The sequence below is a fragment of the Rhododendron vialii genome, chromosome 1a (assembly GCF_030253575.1).
Source record: "Rhododendron vialii isolate Sample 1 chromosome 1a, ASM3025357v1".
NCBI classification, from domain to species: Eukaryota; Viridiplantae; Streptophyta; class Magnoliopsida; order Ericales; family Ericaceae; genus Rhododendron; species Rhododendron vialii.
The window spans coordinates 8,036,187-8,056,160 of NC_080557.1; the positions used below are offsets into that span (position 1 = coordinate 8,036,187).

The 19,974-nt window shown below is 37.2% G+C and overlaps 1 protein-coding gene across 1 annotated transcript; it reads left to right on the forward strand.

The window, feature by feature from the left end:
- The first annotated feature begins 95 nt into the window (after positions 1–95).
- On the forward strand, positions 96–18,816 carry LOC131315926 (SWR1 complex subunit 2-like). Its single transcript, XM_058345171.1, has 12 exons — positions 96–295; positions 11,884–11,986; positions 12,525–12,594; positions 13,885–13,959; positions 14,086–14,129; positions 14,210–14,459; positions 15,497–15,575; positions 15,695–15,814; positions 16,028–16,096; positions 16,923–16,965; positions 18,176–18,241; positions 18,416–18,816. The coding sequence occupies exons 1-12, from the start codon at positions 106–108 to the stop codon at positions 18,603–18,605; spliced, it is 1,299 nt and encodes a 432-aa protein (XP_058201154.1). The 5' UTR covers positions 96–105; the 3' UTR covers positions 18,606–18,816.
- Positions 18,817–19,974: the final 1,158 nt, after the last annotated feature.

A 19,974-nucleotide genomic window follows, 5' to 3' on the forward strand; every position in this document is an offset into this window, starting at 1 on the left:
TGGGATCCCTTTGTAAGAACCAGGTGGCGCGACGTGATTGGCTGGAGGGTACCACGTAGGGTGCCAGGTGGTACCCACTCGGCACTGAACTCTCTCTCGGCGCGAATGGAGTCACTGAGTACTCGCGGATTGTTCAGACTTCATACCAAATTTCCAATTCCCTCTTTCAGAAATTTCCAGTTCCCTTTGGACAGAAAACAGAAGAACCACGCATACTCGGCAGAGACGTCTCGCTCGATTGATGTTCTATGGTGGATTGTTCTACGGTGCTTGATTTCGCTTGAAAGACTCGTAGGTCAGTTCACTTTCTGCACTCTGGAACTCCAATTCCATGTTGAAAACTGCAATTTCCTTCTCTCTCTCTTGGCTTCTCTTCTATTTGCTTGCATGTATTGTTGAAAGAAAAAATACATACGGGTCTTTTTTGCTTTCAGTCTCTTAGTTAGGAATATTCTTATCCTATAGTATAGTAAGAGTGATCAATTTGAATGAAGGCTGCTTTGTTTCTCACACTTGGCTTCAATTGGCTTGTTCAATTCATGATGAAGACTTCAATCTCATATGTTGAAAAAATAATGGGCACCAGCTGTTTATTTAATTGCCTCAATGAGTATTACTTTCGAAAATGATCCAAAACCCAAGCTAGGTGTTACGAAAGATTCTAAGCATAAATCCATTTACTGGACTAAAATTTTCCAACGTATGTCCCTTAAGCTTTAATTACTTTATTAGGTTACTAAGTTTAATTACGGTTAATTAAGTTTAGGATAGTCAAGGGAGTTTTCGTCATTGGTGCTTCCATGTAGAATTGCAGATAATTCAATGGACGATGAATTGCAAGAATTGCGGAATCGACGGAGATGAGAAGCATTTGCTAATAGATGGCAGTTGCTTTTAGAACAACGACAAAAAGCTGCTGGTACTTGGACTTTATTGCTTTGCAAAGATTACATTAGAGTATTAGACTAGACTAGATTAGATTAGATTATATGGTTTGTAGACTTAGCTTCTGTTAGGATAATAGTTTGGTTTGTAGATTCAGTTTCGGTTAGGATAATAGGTTATTAGTGTTCCTAAATCCATACCGACATTTTCTTTGTGCCCAGAAGATAGTGGCAAGGGGATTAGTGTTGCTGAAACAAAGCGAAAGAGGCAGAGTGTATTACAGCTAGATGAGCAAACGAGCATTGACACTACCATTGACCCAAATGATCAAGGCCAATATGAAGATTACTTGAATTTCTTTCACCGAATGGCTTGCCACCTCACAAACTCATTCTTAAAAAAAATTGCCCAATCATGCTTCTACAGAACATAGACCCTTCTCAAGGACAATGTAATGGCGCACGTTTAATCTGTCAAGATTTCTAAAATCATGTCATTCTAGCACAAATTGCAGTCAGCAATAGAAATGGAGAAGTGGTGTTCCTTCATAGGATACCAATGCAGCCATCTGATAATGAAAAGTATCTGGTTCAGTTCATGAGAAAACAATTCCCAATAAAGCTGTGCTTTGCAATGACAATCAATAAATCACAAGGTCAAACTTTAAAAAATGTTGGCATATATTTGAGAGAACCTGTTTTTTCTCATGGTCAATTATACGTTGCTTTATCACAAGCAAAAACTGCTGCAGCTGTCAAAATCCTGATTGAAACAGGAAAAGGAAATCAAAATATTCCCAACAATCGAACAAGAAATGTTGTGTATCAAGAATTGCTAATACTTGCAAATTGTCTTTAACAGTAATGTACATTCCTTCACATTTATCGATCTTTCTATTTTATAATGAGATTCTAAAGTAAAAAAAGTAGCATTTTTTCCTAATATATAACTTATATTTTTCAGGATGGCTGACTGGCTCACACCAATCAAGAATATCAATAGAAACACGAAGAATTGGACAGCGAAAGTCAAGGTCCTTGAAAAGTGGAGGCCAAGATCTGCTCAACATAGTCCAGTCAAGTATCAGAAATTGATCCTAGCTGATGCAGAGGTATGAAAAAGAGACATTTCTTCATTTTAAATGCCAATTCTGACATGACATCCAACATGAGCTGTTTTGTGTAATCTCTCATAAACTATATGACAACAAACTCCCTAATTGTAATGCAATTCATATAAATTACAGGGAAACAGAGTTCAAGCAATGATCTATAACGACAATATCAAAAAACTGGAAGACACGCTACAAGTTTACAATACCTACCTGATTTCCAATGCAACCGTGAAATTTACTACAATAAAGTATCGAACCGTTGATGCTGATTTTGACTGGCAATGACGATTGACGCAAGCACACTGATTCAAACTTTCAACAAATCTCTATCTCATGAGAAGCTTCTCAATATTGATTTCATACCATTCGAACAGTTTGGCCAGTATGCTGATAGAAAAGCCGCAATTGGTAATCCTTAGTTTATTGATAGTACACTCATTCACAATGGATAATAAGTCATTTGATTAACCTGTTACTTTTGAATGAATAGATATATTGGCAGCTGTTGCACAAGTCCACACTCCTAAGGTGCTTAACAAACCTGGAAATCCAAAGGCACAGGAGATCATTATCATTAATCAAGAGTAAGCATACTCAAACTTTGAAATTATATACTTCCGTTCAATGACAGAAATTATATATCTCACAAGTACTACATTAAAGTCATACAAAAGCTCATGTTGTATGATAGGATGAAGCCAAGTATCTTAACCTTTTGGGATGATTTCATAACACGAGAAGGAGCACAACTGTAAGAGAACACTGATCCATACCCAGTGCTGATCGGGATTCACATCAAAGTTACTAAATACAATGGTTTGTCCTAAATTCATTAGATTTACTTATAAGACAAACCAACTTTAAAAAAAAATTTACATAAGACTATTCTGTACAGGTGTTTCACTGTCAAGTCGAGCAGGAAGTTCTTTTGTTATAAATCCAGACACAATCGCTGCACATACGCTGAAAACTTGGTATAGCTTCTTACAACAAAAGTAGAGCAGTGCCATTATTGATATTTTTATCTAATAAGATTCGATATATAGGTGTATTGCAAACAAAGAAAAGGTGGAGCAGCTTTGTGATCAGTTCTTGGCCAAACTAATCATTCAAATAGTGCCAGAACCACAAGATAAGGATATCACACCAGTTACAGAAGTTCCAAGGACACCAGAAACAGTAAGTATATTCACTGATAATCGCTTTCCCCAACCCCTATAGCTCTGCAGTTTACAATTTTAGTATTGCTATTCCAATTTAAGGCCTTGTCACTTACAGTTTTCTTGCTGCTTTTTCTTGATTTGAAGATCAATACTTCGTCTGTTCTGGTCTATTTTGGAATGCTGCCATTCTGTTTTTAGGGTGCTTGGCTCTCTACTATCTGCAACTCTTCAGAGTCTATCAGAACAAATAAGTGTACGTGTTCTTATTCTGAACCTCATCTATACATGTGTGTGTGTGTGTGTGTGTGTGTGTATATATATATATATATATATATATATATATATATATAGAGAGAGAGAGAGAGAGAGAGAGAGAGAGAGAGAGAGAGAGAGAGAGAAGAAAATGGCAAAAAATGTAGGAAGGTGATCTAAACTTGGATTGATTCATAGTTCAAGGAGGTAAATTAACTTGTTCTTGATTTTTGATCTTGAAAACCCTTAATTGATACTTGTTAGTTGATATAAAGATGGATTATAAGCATGGGTTTGTGGAATTTCGAAATTGATAGTTGTTTTTGATGGTTTGGGAATTCTGGAAATCTGGCCAGCTTGCAGAGCTGCGTTTCTCATCATTTTTGCTATAGTAAAACAACCCTTTTGATTATGGGTCCTTATGGGTCTTAAAGATTGGTAAGTTGGTCATGTTTTGGTGTTATAATCACTGAAATATTGAGTATGCGATGTCCGAAGTTGCCCAATTACTAACACCAAACTGCAGTTTCTGCACATCCACCTTCTTCGAATCAAAAACTGCTTCTGCCTACGCAAAATTAAGGCACAAACCTTACATATTCTGAAAGGTATATGAGTTTAGTTTCCAAATCAAAAACCGGTGCACAAACCTAATACCGTGCTAAGAGCTATGGCTGTTTTCGCCAGACGTGTCAGTGCAGCAAATACAAAAATCCAGCTGAACAGTTTGTGATCGAAAATTCATTTAAACCATATCTATGTTATCCGAACTCCATTTAAGACGAATTTTATTTCAAAATTCACGTACTGAGAGCCTACTTTTCAATGGTGGTGGTATCATGATCTAATTCTAAACCTATAAGATGCTATGATCATTCTAAGACAGGCTGGTTATTGAATGTGTTACCTTTCGTGCCAATGTATGACCTCCTATTTTAGGCCTTATCAATTACAGTTTCCTTACTGCTTTTTCCGCACCTCGAGATCAAATTTTAATCTGCTTTGGTCTATTTTGGAATGCTGCAACAATGTTTGAGAATCATGCTGAACAATATTTCTTAGTTCATGGGAAAACACTCATGTATTCGCTTGGTTGCTGCTATTATTTTCCACTATTAATACATTTTCATCTTTCCTTGGTTTACAGTTAGACATATGATTATCCAAGGTTGTAATGCCATTTTATATAGGTGAAAAGGAAAACGTGTTGGATCCAAGGCAAGATGTCAATTTTATCTTTGGACCAAAACTTCTGGTACATGTCCTGCGGCAACTGTCGAAAAGCCATCAGTGCAAGAGAGGAAACTCTATTTGATTGCTTCTAGTGCAACAGCGAAAAAGTTATGGCAAAACCAAGGTTAGAAATATCCACATTAGCAAACTTTTCTACCAAATCTGCAGCTATATTTACATTTTCCAAAAACGCAGAGTCAAATTCGAAGTACTATTGACCGATGCTTCTGGTTCAATGACTGCAACAATGTTCGAGAATCATGCTGAAGAATATTTCTTAGTCAATGGGAAAACAATCATGAAGTATGCTGCAGAGGTAAGTTTCAATTCTACAAGTTACATTAAATTATCAATTACAGATTTCGATTGGACTACTGAACAACCAATGCTCCTGTTAACAGAACGACCAAAATGTTGTTGCTATCTTCCCGAAGTTGGCCGTAGAAAATGAATACCGGATCTAGTTAAAACGGCGTGAATACCCATCTCATGGTGTCAAGGTTCTTGCATACAACATCAACAGCATCAAACCAGCCTTGAATGAAGATAACTCAAAGCAAAATCAACCAACAAACACAGGAAAAGCTTCATGAGCTGAAATCTTTGAATCGCCATAACTGCTACAGTAGCTCTTACGAGGCATTAGGCCTTCCTTTTGGTAACTACTTCAATAGGTCTTATGAGGCATTAAGCCTTCCTTTTGGTATCCCTTCCAACTACTAGGTGTTAGTGTCTAGCCTTTTGATTTACAGTTCCTTGCTAGCACCACTGTTGTATATAGCTAACAGTAATGATACTTTGTAATAGAAGGCTCAAGGCATTGTGCCTTCATTTTGGAAACAGATGTGTATATATCTAACAGTAATAATACTTTGTAATAGCAGGCTCAAGGCATTGTGCCTGCATTTTGGTAACAAACGATGTATATATCTAACAGTAATGATACTTTGTAATAGCAAGCTCAAGGCATTGTGCCTTCATTTTGGTAACAACGGTTGTATATATCCAACAGTAATGATACTTTATGCACCAAAAGTATCATTACTTTATGCACCACACTAGTCTTATAAAAGTCTCCCAGTTGTTCATTGACTTTTTCCATTCCGAAAATACCCTGCCCCGTTTTTTGATTGCCAACCTTTTCCATTCCAAAAATACCCTTGTCCCATTTTCCCCACAAAGGCACCAGGTCCATGCTTCTCCACAGAAACGACACCACCTTCACGGAAACCATCCACACCTCCAAAATAACGAAATGGCATAACGAACCGCAAGGCCATTGCAAATCAAACTCTCCTTGGTTCTCTCTCTCTCACCTCTCTCGCGCGTGCGGGCCATAGGGTAAAAAGGCGGGTTTCGGTTGAACTTCACCATTGGTAATTGTTTATGTTTTCCGAGTGCTTTTCTGATGAAGGCAACATATGTTACATATCCCTCGTGCAAACTTAAACCAGACTGAAGGCAACGTATGTTACATATTCCTCGTGCAAACTTAAACCAGAGTGCTTCCATGTGATTTGCCTAATACAATGTCCCAATGACAATATCAGAACTCAACATCACACATATACACACGCACACAACAAAGAGTTTAGTGTATATGCCCCATTGAGCAACTAATTATGGAAGGGGAAGGTGAAACATTAGCAATGGGTTTGTCGATCTGTTTTGGGTAGAAAGGGAAAGAGAGTACGATTTCCGTTCTCAAAGTACTTGATAGAGGTTTGATTCTTTTCAATTTCTCTTCACAAATTCATGTATAAATGGTTGTTTGGGGGGCCATTGATTCCCCTCTCTTATCTGTAGGTTAATGAGAGGGAGACCTCATCTTTAAAACCCTAACTGAGCTACTAATTATGGAAAGGGAAGGCGAAAGATCAGTGATGGGTTCATCGATTGAATTTGGGTAGAGAGAGATAGAGAGAGTACTTCATAGAGGTTTGATTCTTTCCAATTTCTCTTCACAAATTCATGTATAAAGGTTGTTTTGGGGGCCATTGATTTGATGCATGCATATTCTTTTCTTTGGCTTGGGTTCGTCATGTTCAACAACAAAAAAAGGAGAATCAACCCAACCAATTGATATGAAAGATTGTGTTTTATTTTTCAGATTCGTACATAATGGTTGATTTTTACGATTTTTAATTTCTAATCTGCCTATAAATGTTATTTTGTTATCGATTGGATTGATGTCTGCATATGTTTTTTACTGAGTTTCGTTGGTTCATTGAGAGAGAGAGAGAGAGAGAGAGAGAGAGAGAGAGAGAGAGAGAGAGAGAGAGAGAGAGAGAGAAATAGTCAATTGAAGAAGTTGATGTCAGATATTTGTTTTGGTTTCTGTGGTGTGTGCATTAGGCCAGAATTCTTACAATTGTTTTTCGCCAACACGTAGCTGTTATTTTGATGATGAGTGCATGTGTTTTAATTTGAGTTGCGTTTATAATTTTGAGAGAGGGGGGGGGGGGGGGGGGTCGATGTTAATGATCATACCAAAATTCTGTGTGGCGTTTAGCCCTCCATGCTCATAAATTGTAAAGATTATTTTTGGATATTTATTGTGCTCAGTTCTCTTGCTTTTTTGCTAGCATTTTTAGTTGTGAACTTATGTTGAACTGGCTTGGTGCATGTTGGTAGATCTGTGCTATTACCATCGATTTGCAGACACCTTTTGTTCGTTCACATTTTGATATAAGAGCTGGGACAGTTTTCTTAGAGACAGCTTGAAGTAAATTAGAAACTGTTGATCAATCTTGGAGTAGGGGTAGGGACTTGCTCTATGTAGCGTGTTCTACGTTTGTTGCCAAATCTCAAGACATAGAGACGTGTTGCAGGTTTTCGTTAGTGACCCATTAGCAACCCAGCTCTTTTACGAGAAAGCCCATGCACAAGGAGACAAAACCCAACAAAAATGAACTGCCGGTTTGGACACAGAAGGACAACGGATTTCAGAAGCTATCCATAGCCTGAAATTCCAAACGTCCACTATAGGGCTTGAACTCTGGCCTCTCACATGGGGAGGACCAGAAGATGCGAGCTGGCCTGGAGCCCATTCACCATAAATTTTAGTTTAATCAGTGACCAATGCTCTGTCAAAATAATAATAATAATAATAATAATAATAATAAAATCTGTGACCAAAACCATACTAAAACTTGCAGATTTCAACTTTTTATCAATGTTCTAAAAGGCGGGATTAATCGTTGATTAATCAAAAATTTGGCCTAATCGATTAGATTAACGCCTAATCGTTTGAATTAGTCAGTCAGGGGATTAATTGGAGTTAGTCACCAGTTAATTGGTCGGCGTCTAGTAGGCGATCAGTCGATTAATCGGTTAATGGCCGATTAATTGGCTAATGGCCGATTAATTGGCTAATGGCCGATTAGTCGAGGTAAATCTGTATTTTTGGAAAACAAAGGGGGTAACTGTTATTTATTCATACCAGTTTTTTTTTTTTTTTTTTATCCGCACTCATACCAGTTTAATAACCTTCGAATCACAGTCTTAGGGCAACTTTACCGATCGTTTGCTAAAAAAGCTCTTGAACAGTGCATATTTTTCATTTTATCTATTCATATTTTTTTAACACTACACCAATGCAATATATTTTACCTATTCTTTATTAAAATATTAATAAAGTGAGAGAGAGAGGAAATAATAAAAAAATGAATTGATTGTGAACACTTGTAAGCTATTTTTAGCTTACAACCGTAGACGGAGGGAAATTGGCTCCCTGTTTAGCTCATCTGCTGTAAGGATGTTTTTTCTCTTTTTAGAGCTTGTTCCTGATCGCCTCTCATCTCTCTGGGAAGAAACCCAGTCATCGCCGACGCCACGCCCAGTAGATTGATCGCCTCTCATCGCCGACGCCAGTCATCGCCGACGCTACTCAACGCCACCGCCTCTCATTGCCGATTGCCTCACTGTTGTAATTTCTCTCTCTCTCTCTCGATCCCTCCCTCTCTCTCTCTCTCTCTGTAATTTCTCTCTCTCTCCCCCTCTCTTTGTAAGCAGAAGGGAAGGAGGGAGTTGCTCTTCCCAATTTTTTTGGATGCTTGATATCCGGCTTCTGAGAACTCCCACCTAGCAGTCTCTTTCTCTCTCTGCTGTAATTCTCTCTCTGCTGTATATTGTATCATTTATATTGAGTTATTGACACGTTGTAAATATATTTTTTTAAAATCTTAACACAAAGTGTAGTATTGTGGCTATTCTTTGGTGTATATATAAATAAAGTAATTATACAGTCTATACTGGTAGGGCTAGTAATTATACAATAATTGTTTTTTAAATCTTTGAAATGTAGTTTCTATGTCTCTATATTTGAAATGTAGAGAATTGTTAACATTCAGAAGTGTTAACATTGAGTATTCGATAGCCCAAGAGAACTAGAAATTTTTTTGGGAGAGAAGATATATCACATCAACTAAGAAATCTGTGATTATTAATGGTAGGGAGGTTGCAGAATATTTAAAGAAAAAAACCCGACTAATTGCTAAAAGGCGATTAATGGCCGATTAATAGGTCTCGAAACTCAAAGATAGTCAGCCACCCGCCTAACACTGAGCGCTTTTTAGAACATTGCTTTTTATGCATATGGAGCTACAACTTCTGTCCAGGAAGCCATAATAATAAAATCTGATGATGGTTCTATTTAGTAAAGGGTAAAAGGGTAATCTTCATCATGAGGTTGTACTTGGAGGTAAATAAAAATTGAGTTCATCCTTAATGGAAATTAAGTCTTGGTTTTCTAGATCCACAGGTAATTTTCTGATTGGATCATGGAGGATTATAGCTATGGAATTATTAATTCGGAGACTAAATAGTCCACAGAGGACTATTTGATGGTTAATCCTCCCTGTCCCATGTTTGTTTCTCTATGGGATTATGTGATGGACAAGTCAAATTCAACCATAATCCTTCATATACCATGTTTGTTTTGAATCCTCTTGACAAGGATTAGTGGTTCAATTGACTATGTTGCCCCCAAAGCTTTTTACAAACCCACCAATACTTATAATCGATCTGTTGTATAAATTTTACCAACAAAATTAATTTTTCAATTAGATAGAATAGCCCTAATGCTTTATTCGCAAGCCATCTATGGGGCATTTGGTAAGTTTCTCTAGTCTGGCGCTCCTCCTAATCTCAGGGCTATAATAGAAGGGAGCCTTGTTGATAAGGACACGCTACAGGTTTCAACGTGCAATTAGTCCACCTAAACTTTTTATAGTGGTTCCAGTCCTTATATGGACACACGTTCCAAAAATACCCAGTTTGTGAGATACCAACACTATTTAACTTTTCATAGTGGTTCCAGTCCTTATCCTTTGTTGTAAAATACAATCATAAAATATTTTCGATGAGATAACATTATCTCTTTTTTCAGTTTGTGAGATACCAACACTATTTAGCTAAGATACTATTATCTCTTGCTTTATTTTTGTCGATACACTATATTTTTGGCAAATAGAGTTATCTCTTACTTTATTTGTGAATTGAATTGGCTGAGATATTATTATTTCATCTGTTTTAACAAGAAAAAATAACAGATAATATGTTAAATATTGTGTAATGAAGTATTTGCATGTGTTTACATTGTGATATTACTATCTCTTGCTTTATCCCTTGTTGTAAAATACAATCAGAAAATGTTTTTGATGAGATAACATTATTTCTCTATTAAGTTTATGAGATACCAATACTATTTATCTGAGATACTGTTATCTCTTGCTTCATTTTTGCTGATACACTATATTTCTGGCAGATAAAGTTATCTCTTAGTTTATTTGTGAATTGAATTGGCTGAGATACTATTATCTCATCTGTTTTAACAAGAAAAATGACAGAAAACATGTTAAATATTATGAAATGGAGTTTTCACATGTGTTTACATTGTGATATTACTATCTCTTGCTTTATCTCTAAGTTAATTTGTGAATTGAATTGGTTGAGATACTATTATCTCATCCGTTTTAACAGTATCTCAACCAATATATTTCGGCCAAAAATTAAAAGAGATAACGCTATCTCAAGAGGAATAACAATTGGAAGAAGAAGAAGAAGAAGAAGAAGAAGAAGAAAATGAGGAGGAAGAAGACAAAAATAGAAACAGATAACAGTATCTCAGCAAATACAGTTCATTGTGATACACATATCTCAGCATCAATAATTTCTGTATCTACCAGAATAAAGCAATAGATAATGTTATCTCAACAAAAAATAATCTCAGTATTTACCAAAATAAAGCAATAGATAACGCTATCTCAGCAAATAAACTCTATAAACGTAAAAATAGAAGAACACAATAAAAATCAAAACAAATATTGAAACAGAGAAGAACATAGCGACAGAGAAGAACACAGCGACAGAGAAACATCACTACAGAGATCACGAATAGAAAAAAACTTCGAAGACAAAGATCGTGATCTTGATTGGGAGAGATCGTCACAAAGGGAAACGAGATCATGATCGCAATACAGAATCGAGATCGTGATCCAGAACTGAGTTGTGATCGCGGGAAGAGAGAGAGAGAGAGAGAGAGAGAGAACTGAGCTGTGATCGCGGAGAGAGAGAGAGAGAGAGAGAGAGAGAGAGAGAGGAGCACCAGCGAGCTTGTGATCGTGCTGCTCGTGATCTAGAAATGGTTGGCACGTTGGGTTGAAAAGCAGCAGAGAACAAAATTTAAAAATAACGAATGATATATACACGCCAATCAGGTGGTTTTGGTCTAGAAATGGACTGTAGACCTAATAAATGTTATAATAATGGACCTTTACCACTAATACACATTAGACTGAACTAAACACCCAAAAACACCTTCAAAACAGACCCTAGCCTAATTTACCGATAATGGAATCCCCCGCCCCGATTGTTTTGTCCCAAACTAACAGGGCCCAAATCTCTCTCTCTCTCTCTCCGAAACTCGCCTCCGCTCATCCCTCAGTCGAAAGTGACTCGAAACCCACCACCCTACCCCCTTCAGTTGTTCTCCCTAGGTTATTCATTATTTAGAATTGACTCAATTGAGAATTCCCATCAAGGGTTTGTAGCTACTGGTGTCAGGAAAGGATAAAGTAGCGATTGTCTCCTAAAATTTGGTAAACTTGGTCTGGAAATCTAATTGTATCTTCTTTTGGTGTTTCAATCAAAGAGTTTTTTTTTTTTGGGAGTGTAATAATCACTAGCTTCGCATGTGGAGTTGAATGAAACATTCTTCTTGTAATTGTGCTGTAGAGTTCCTGTTTGCAGAAAGGTTGATGTCTGCTAGAATGGAGGATGGGAAAGAAGATGAGACTGTTTTTCTCAATCGCACTTCTCGAGCAACGAGAGGCAAAAGGTACCATTATAAACGACTGCATTTGATCACTTAAGCAGTTTAGATGGCTAATTTATCTGCTTTGTGTGTATATGTAGGTATAGGATCATGTACATAGTTGAGTTCAATGCGGGAATAGCGCTCTCTCTCTCTCTCTCTCTCTCTCGACATGTATAAACACACAGAGACACTAGATGCCTAGACACACTTGATGCGTGTGCAAATCGTGTTATGCAAAAGATGGAGGGAAGAAAATCTTGAATTGCGACTAACCGTGAATGAAATCTGAGATGTGAAAGTAGAAAAGATTGGGGAAGAAATTTGAGGTGGCAGTTTTTTTTTGGGGCAGTTTCTTTAGATAATTTAAGGGGTACTTTGGGGAAAAAAGTGTGAGGCAGCCTTAAAACTGATGTTCACTCCAAAAGGGGTGTTCCCTTTATGATATGAATAGATAGATAGATATACGTATGCATTCACGTACTGTGTACATAAGGTAGAGGTAGTGGAAGTTATGAAAATGTTAAGCTTTTGACTATGTACTCATGCCATGGTTTTTTAGGATGACCACGTTGCTTGATGAGGAGATTGAAGAGGATGAATTGTTCTGGAATCAGGATGCTCTGAAAGAGGTAGATGTTTGTCTTGTCTGCTAGAAGTTATTGACCATTATCTGAAAACTAGTAGTGTTATTCTTGGAAAGAGATTTTCGGTTGTGTAAAGTGAAGCAGATGTATAAGTCCCCAGTCGAACGAGAACCAAGGAAATAGACTGTTTTCTGAGTCCTTCATAAATAGTTGGGTGGTAGTGCCTTCTGTTTGGTGTCAGAAGGATTGGATGACAAAACTTGACTAGGCGTCACCGGGGTGGGCTTTTTTCTCCTTTTTGATAGGATCTCCCAAGTGGATTTTGAGTGTAAAGAGAAGGAAACGAATACTGGTAATGATCTAGTGCATTTGTCTATATACTATGTTATATTATAGCTTCTCCAGTTGTTCAAGTCATTTTAACAACACCAAATGCCAAAATAGTATCAAATATCAATACTGCTCCATTGGTGCAGAGCCATTTTGACTCATCTAACAATTTTCCACCTTTGGATCAGACTTATTGAAGATCCTAAACGTACATGATGTCGTAGCGAATTTGACAATGCCATACTTCATGAAAAAAATTGGCATGAGAAGTGGCTTTGGAAAATTTTGGCGAAATTTTTCCCCGAACAATGGAGCATCACTTTTGGTCTTCTCCTGCCAAAGTTTTGCAATGGCAAGATGTTTGTTGAACCAATGGAGATGCTCTTATCTAGTATCTATTTTGTGATTAGTAAGTGTATCCTAATTCCGTAAGTACCTCTCAACGATTTTGATGTCCAATGTTCTTTATCTATTTACCAAATTTGGATCATGTCTAAGATATTCTTTGGTACGGGCTGACGAAGCAACATCATTCGGTCGTTAGCAGACCAACTTTAATATTTTTCCTTCATGACAGAATATCTATTAGACTATTACAATGGTTCGCTAGGCTCATTGGGATAAATGTACACAAATAATACCCCCTAGAAACTTATAGGAAGTTTTCTCCTCATACGGCTCAAGAGAAAAGTGATTTGCCCTATTTCCATTATGAAGACAGAGATTTAAATTGGAGGTAAAAGCTGAATGCTATAGTCATCATAATCAAGTCTGCTGCTATTTTAAAATTTGTAGATGTAGATCCACGAGATGATTATAGTCAATTCTAAGGGAATTGTTGGGCTTTTATTTCTGTAAATATGGGAATGGATAATGGGGCTTCAAACCTGGCATATGCTTTGTAGTAGCCTCTGAGTTACATTGATCTACGGAGACGAGCAGTTGGAAATATTTATTTTGGGTTCTCTTGTATTTTTAGTCTGGGTTCATTTGTTTATTTCTCAGGATGAAAATGACGAAAATTATGAAGAAGTTGAGGGGGAGGCTGCCGATGTTTTTGATAGTGACTTTGATGATGATGCAAGTATTTCTTTCTTTCATTAATTTCTCAGACTTAAGACAAGTATCTATTCCTCTCACACTGCATTATTCATTTGTTTCCGTGACCACTTGAATTTTCTTACTGTCTGATATTATTGGAACTAGGAACCGGAGCCAGATGAAGAAATAGAAAATGAAGGAGATGGCAGGTCTGTCTTCTTCAAGGTGCAGGAAGTGGAGCATTTAAACTTTTTGTGATGGATTAAGTTGTTAATCTCTTATTGTACAGGGAGAGAACAAAGAAGAAACTAATATTTCCTGGAAAGCAATTGCCAAAGAGAAAGAAGAAAAAGGTCCTTTCCAAACTAGGAAAAGATCCCAAGGACGAAAGAGCTCTGGAGCAGTCTACCCTGCCTGAACATCATGATATGCCTGACGATGTAGAAGAGAAAATGGTTAGGAAATCGACAAGGACTTCAGTTATTGTGAGGCAAGCTGAAAGAGATGCAATACGTGCAGCTTTGGAAGCAACAATGAAGGTTAGTTAAAATTTCATTCTTGATAAACAACATTGAATAGTGAACCTTTTAGCTTTCCCAGGCATTTAGGTATATTCTTATTACAGGTTAGTTGTGGGAAAATGTCATTTTTGTCATCATTTCCACTAAAGCTATGTGGAACTTTTTCTGATCAGCTAATCTATATGACCTAGTAGGCAATTTCTCAGCAGTTTTGGGGAGTTATTTTTCTACGTTGATGAAATTATCCACAGTTTTTAGGTAATAATATGCTGTATGTACCACTGCTATACAGATTCAGACTAGTGAGTTTTATTGGATGGAACTGCATTAATGGCTCTTTTCTTCTTGCTCTTTCTCTTTCTCTTTCTCTTTCTCTCTCCTTTGTTTCCCCAGAGAGTTTGAGATTCCTGAATCTTTTGTTGTAATAATGGATTTTTGAAGAATTTACCACTCAAGATTTATAGCAAGTTTTCATCCTGGAGAGGCATGTATGTTTGAACTGGTATAAGTTTGGGAATATAAGCATTACGCAAAAGCTTGGTTGTAGCTGTTTTCCATGATGTGGTGTTTAGTTATATGTTGTATTTGTTATTTCGTGATCTTCTAATGTAGGTTTCTAATGTGTACCGAGATTTCCTTAAGCAGTTTTACTTTATATTTTTGTCATGTTTATGAGCAAGAAACCAGAATACACTATGAGTTCCTCATTAAGTTATGGTTCATGCATCAAGCAGCATATGCAAAGCATGAATTTGTACCTCAGTTATGGGCCATATTCAATTTAATTTGCATACTTGGTTGAAACATTAACTGAAGAATGAGTTGTAAAATTAAGATACATTCCCAAGTCCATCATTGCATATTGATAAGGAGAAGATATTGTTATATGTTTGATGCTAATTTGGTTTATAAAAAAAACTAACAAAGTGCATGCCTTTTGGAGCTTTGGCTCTGATGATGCTGATCTTTGAAAACCTTATTAGTTGTTGTCCCTAGTTCAGCCATGCTAGGATTTACAGTCATATAGCTTTAATTGGATTTTGCACCTTTTGCAGCCAATTATTAGAAGGAAAAAGGAAGGCGAGGAGAAGAGGATGACCCAAGAAGAGATGCTTCTGGAAGCAGCTCAAACAGGTCGAGTCTATAAAGATTTGGATGGTCCTCAGGTTACATGAGGCAATGGATAGACGATGTGGTAAAGAGGTTGCTTTTGGGATGTTCTCAATTTGTGGCATGAATTTTTTATATTGCAGAAATCATGAACTTGAGACACTTAGAACGCGTGTTAGCAAGGGAGGAAGAATTTAAGAAAAGAGCGGTCGTGTACAAAGCAGTTTATAGTGGCCCTCAGACACGATATCTTTCTAGAAATGGCAAGTATTTCCTCATCACCTATCAATGCTTTTCCTTTTGTGGTTTTCTTTCTAAGTTCCCAGAATCTGAATCCAGCTTGGTCATTTTCATTGGAGGAGATTAATAATTTTTACTTTTCCTGTACTTGTCACTCTTTTGGTGACGTGTTTTGGATTTGACATCAAGGATTTTTTTTTCCTGGTTATTTCAAGTTGATGGGATTTTTGTTGCAGGGAAATCCTATCTAGAATTCTGTAAAGGATTGTCATTTCAGGCAAAGATTTCTACAGGTTCCACTCCGTGTAAGTGTATTTTTTGTGCTAATGACTGTAACCGAGTTCTTAAGATTGATGGTTTGAACATCATGCTCATGGATGCTTGAATATCAATTTCCTGCCAAATGCTAATGGTAGAGTTGATGTCACTGTATATTGATATTAGAATCAAGTCAATTCTATAAGCATAGAGAATATCTTGATCAACCTTATGTCATGGTGTGCATTTCCAGAATCGAATAGGTCTCTTCAACTGCGTCACGTGTACAATTTTCATACAAATAATTCTTCACGTTTTTCAGTGCATTGCTCTATGATACTATGAATAAAGTATGCTGGGATCCTTGCCCTCTCGCTAAGGTCTAGCAGGTACAGTTTTACATTTTATTTTTCGGTGCGGAAGTGAGTCACACAATCTCAGGGAAGACCCTACAAGTATTAAGGCAATGGTTATGCGAATTTCGTTCTCTATCTTGGTTTCGTCCATGTACTTAATCTTTATCCTCCCTGCCACTGTTAGTAATAAGTCTGTTGACAGCTTCTTTAGTTTGGAGCTCCACATGAGTATTAGATCACAAACAAGGCGGTCGGATTGGTGAATGACACGGCTAATTTACTTTTCTAGATTTTGTATTTACATGGGCCTCCCTTGTCATATGGAGACAGTGCCTTGAAGTACAATGATGCCTGAAGTCAAGCATGAAAATGCTGTTGTAAGATTTTACATAAGGACTGACGACCGAGCATGATATTTAGAAATGTGCTGTTGAATTTTCACAGATAATATCTCAGTTGTTTTTCTCTAGATATTGTTACAACTCATTTTGGTATTCATTCCCTTTTTCTTTGTTAGATCCGAAGAGGGCTGTGTGTGCAGTTACTGGGTTGCCTGCGAAGTAAGAGTTCATATCTATCTTTGTGGTCACTTGTTGCATTTACTATGTTTGTTATTGCAATTTCGTGACAAAAAATTTAAAGAAATGGAACATCAGATATAAGGCATTATAATGCCTTATAGGTTGTAGGGATATGCAAAAACAAAATTGAAAATTGGTATGGTAGTGGTAGGTGGTTTTTCATTAACCTTAGTTTTATGGTTTGAGGAATGAACATGCTTCAATGTACAATATCAGAACTTTTTCGGCCAGAATGACTGAAGAATTAAAGAGGTTAAGTACAAATAGGGGACCAAACTAAGAACCCTAAATTCAACAACGGTAGCCTAATAAATTTTGAAAAGTGACAAGCTTTGCTTGTTGAACTTTTGGCAGATGTACCCTTTTGAGTGGATGAAGTACTTTCTCTGGACACTTTACACTTGGTCATGGGTACTAAGTGCATAATATGTGATTTGTGTCTGACATGGAGTTTGATATTTTGCCCAAGAAGCATGTCTAGTAACAAGAATTTCCATACAAGATGCATAAAGTGCGCACATAGTGCATGAGATGCTCCCTTTGTGCCTTGTCATTGCCATTTTATGAAAGAACATGATATATTTTGTGTTGTGTCCCATTCTCATCAAACATAGGATGAGGTTGATATTTAGACACATATTTGAACCCAACCCTCTTCTGGAGTTCTCATTACATGGCATATTAAGTATCTTAAGTTGGTAAAATACGAGCTTCCAATTCTGCATTCACGTACTCTTATGTCCTTGTCCATCCCTTCATAATGCGCTATTGCATCATTGATTTCTGCTCATGCTACCTGAATTTCACAGGACAGCTAGCCTACACCATATTAGCATTATTTTAGTCGCTCCATTCATTTCAGTTTAAGGTATGGCTGGGTGGAAGGTTGGGATGAGCCTATGTACCATAGAATATCTGGACCTATAAAAGGAAACAAAATGTTATGAATTTGCTCTCTTAAACTAACCATGTGGTGAATGAGCTTATGGCACACAAATGCTATGGGACACAAATGTATTTATGGACTTCAAATTGGCTCTGTCTTGCTAATTGATCGAGGTTCCAGTATTAATATCTATTGCTTTTGAGCTCCTTTACTTCTTATGTCTACTTCACCAACCATAGTGCTGAGTGTCCTTTCATTGGCTTACTCTTTTGCTGTTATTTGATTGTCATGTGATGATAAAAGGTACCGTGATCCAAAAACTGGGCTACCTTATGCAACGAAAGAAGCTTTTAAAATAATTCGCGAACGGTAAGGATTCCACTGCCTTGATGGAACTCAGCGAATTTTTTCTTTTACATAGGAAATATGATATTCATTTAATTCGGAAAGTTCTGTTATTTATTTCTTTTGCTTCGATTTTACAATTATAAATTGATATTAGCTCATATCTCCTGTTAAAATTTTGGTTGTCAAATTGTGCAGTTTCGAGGAAAACAGCAGAGCTAGTGAGAAGAAGAGCATGGGGTTTCTTTGTGATGTGATTTCTGGGGAAGGATTTTCCAAAAAGCAGAAGAGATCAGTTATTCCAAATATGAGGGAGGAATCTGATTTTCGGTATTCAGCTCGCTTCCGCACCATTCCAGCTCTTGAAATAATCGACGACTCTGAGTAGCTGTCGTCGTAAATAAGAGGTCAGCCGCTCACATCCGGCTTCTAGGCAATTTGGGCTGGAGATTGGATCCTTGAGGGCCGAAGGTTGAAATGATAATGTGTAGGATCACCACGTTTAGAAAGCAATAGCATGTTTCTGTTACAAATATAGGATACCTCGGCTATTTAAGCTTGAGCTATTAATATATGCCCAGTGTTCTGGGGTTTGGTAAGTTGGAAAATTGAGTCAATTGACTAGACCGTCAGAAAAGGGACGAGACCTGTCGAATCAGGATCCTAACGTGACGATGTGATGAGTGATCCCAAAAAAATAAGACCCCACCACAATCCGGATGCTGTAAATGTTGAATCGATAACCGGAGAATGCTGTAAATGCTGAATCGAAAACCGGAGATCTGCTGGCATTCGAGCTATTGTATTGACATAGAAGACCTTGGTGTGTCTAGTGCATCTCCGCTGGAACAGGCCCGCCTTTCATGTATTCAAACTCAAATCAGAACGCTTAACTTGATGTTATTCACTTTCAAAGGTATTCAAAGCCATACGAAACAAGGGTTCTCAAAATGCTCGAATCTCTTTAAAGTTGGATAAGCATATTTAGGAACATCCGAAATCGAAAAGGTAACCAAATAAGAGAGAGAGAGAGAGAGAGAGAGAGAGAGAGAGAGAGAGAGATGGCTATTTTTATTCTTAGATGCAGCAAATGCCAATCCAACGGAGAGATCATGTTGGATAAGCATATTTAGGAACATCCGAAATCGAAAAGGTAACCAAATAAGAGAGAGAGAGAGAGAGAGAGAGATGGCTATTTTTATTCTTAGATGCAGCAAATGCCAATCCAACGGAGAGATCATGTGAAATCAAAGTGGGTGTGGTTCACATAATTTATTTTGGAGGGGTTGAGTTTGAGGTTACTTTTTTAGCATTTTTTCTTGCAAAAGCAACGTTGACGGAAGCCCACACAATGGCCATCAGCAAAGCCCTCGCCCTGGCAAACGTTGGAGCAGTTTGTATCGCTCAAGCAAACTCCCTTGAAGCTGTGACTTTGAGACTCGCACATCCTTGCCTCCACCACAACCACCATTGCAATCGGCCCCATCTCTGCTAACACACACCCACAACCCAAAACAAATTTTAAAAAATGAAGCAGCTGAAAAGATGGAGAGCCCGTTCCAAAAAGGAAAAAAAAACATTTATTTTTTAAGAAGACAATTTCAACATCAAAAATTATGATCTTATTGAAATCTAAAAATATGCAATATAGATCTTATTTGAAAGATCTCGATGAGATCTTTTATACGATGCAAAAAAATTGAAAAATTATTTTTTATTTACATTATTTTTAAATTTGAAAATGTGAAATAAACTGC

What these genes read in the sequence shown, in the direction of transcription:
- LOC131315926 (XM_058345171.1), top strand. Translation starts at nt 106, where the DNA reads ATGGAGTCACTGAGTACTCGCGGATTGTTCAGACTTCATACCAAATTT. An exon ending in GAAAATGAAGGAGATGGCAG is followed by an intron (nt 14,130 to 14,209) that starts GTCTGTCTTCTT and finishes CTTATTGTACAG; the next exon opens with GGAGAGAACAAAGAAGAAAC. An exon ending in TTTAAAATAATTCGCGAACG is followed by an intron (nt 18,242 to 18,415) that starts GTAAGGATTCCA and finishes CAAATTGTGCAG; the next exon opens with TTTCGAGGAAAACAGCAGAG.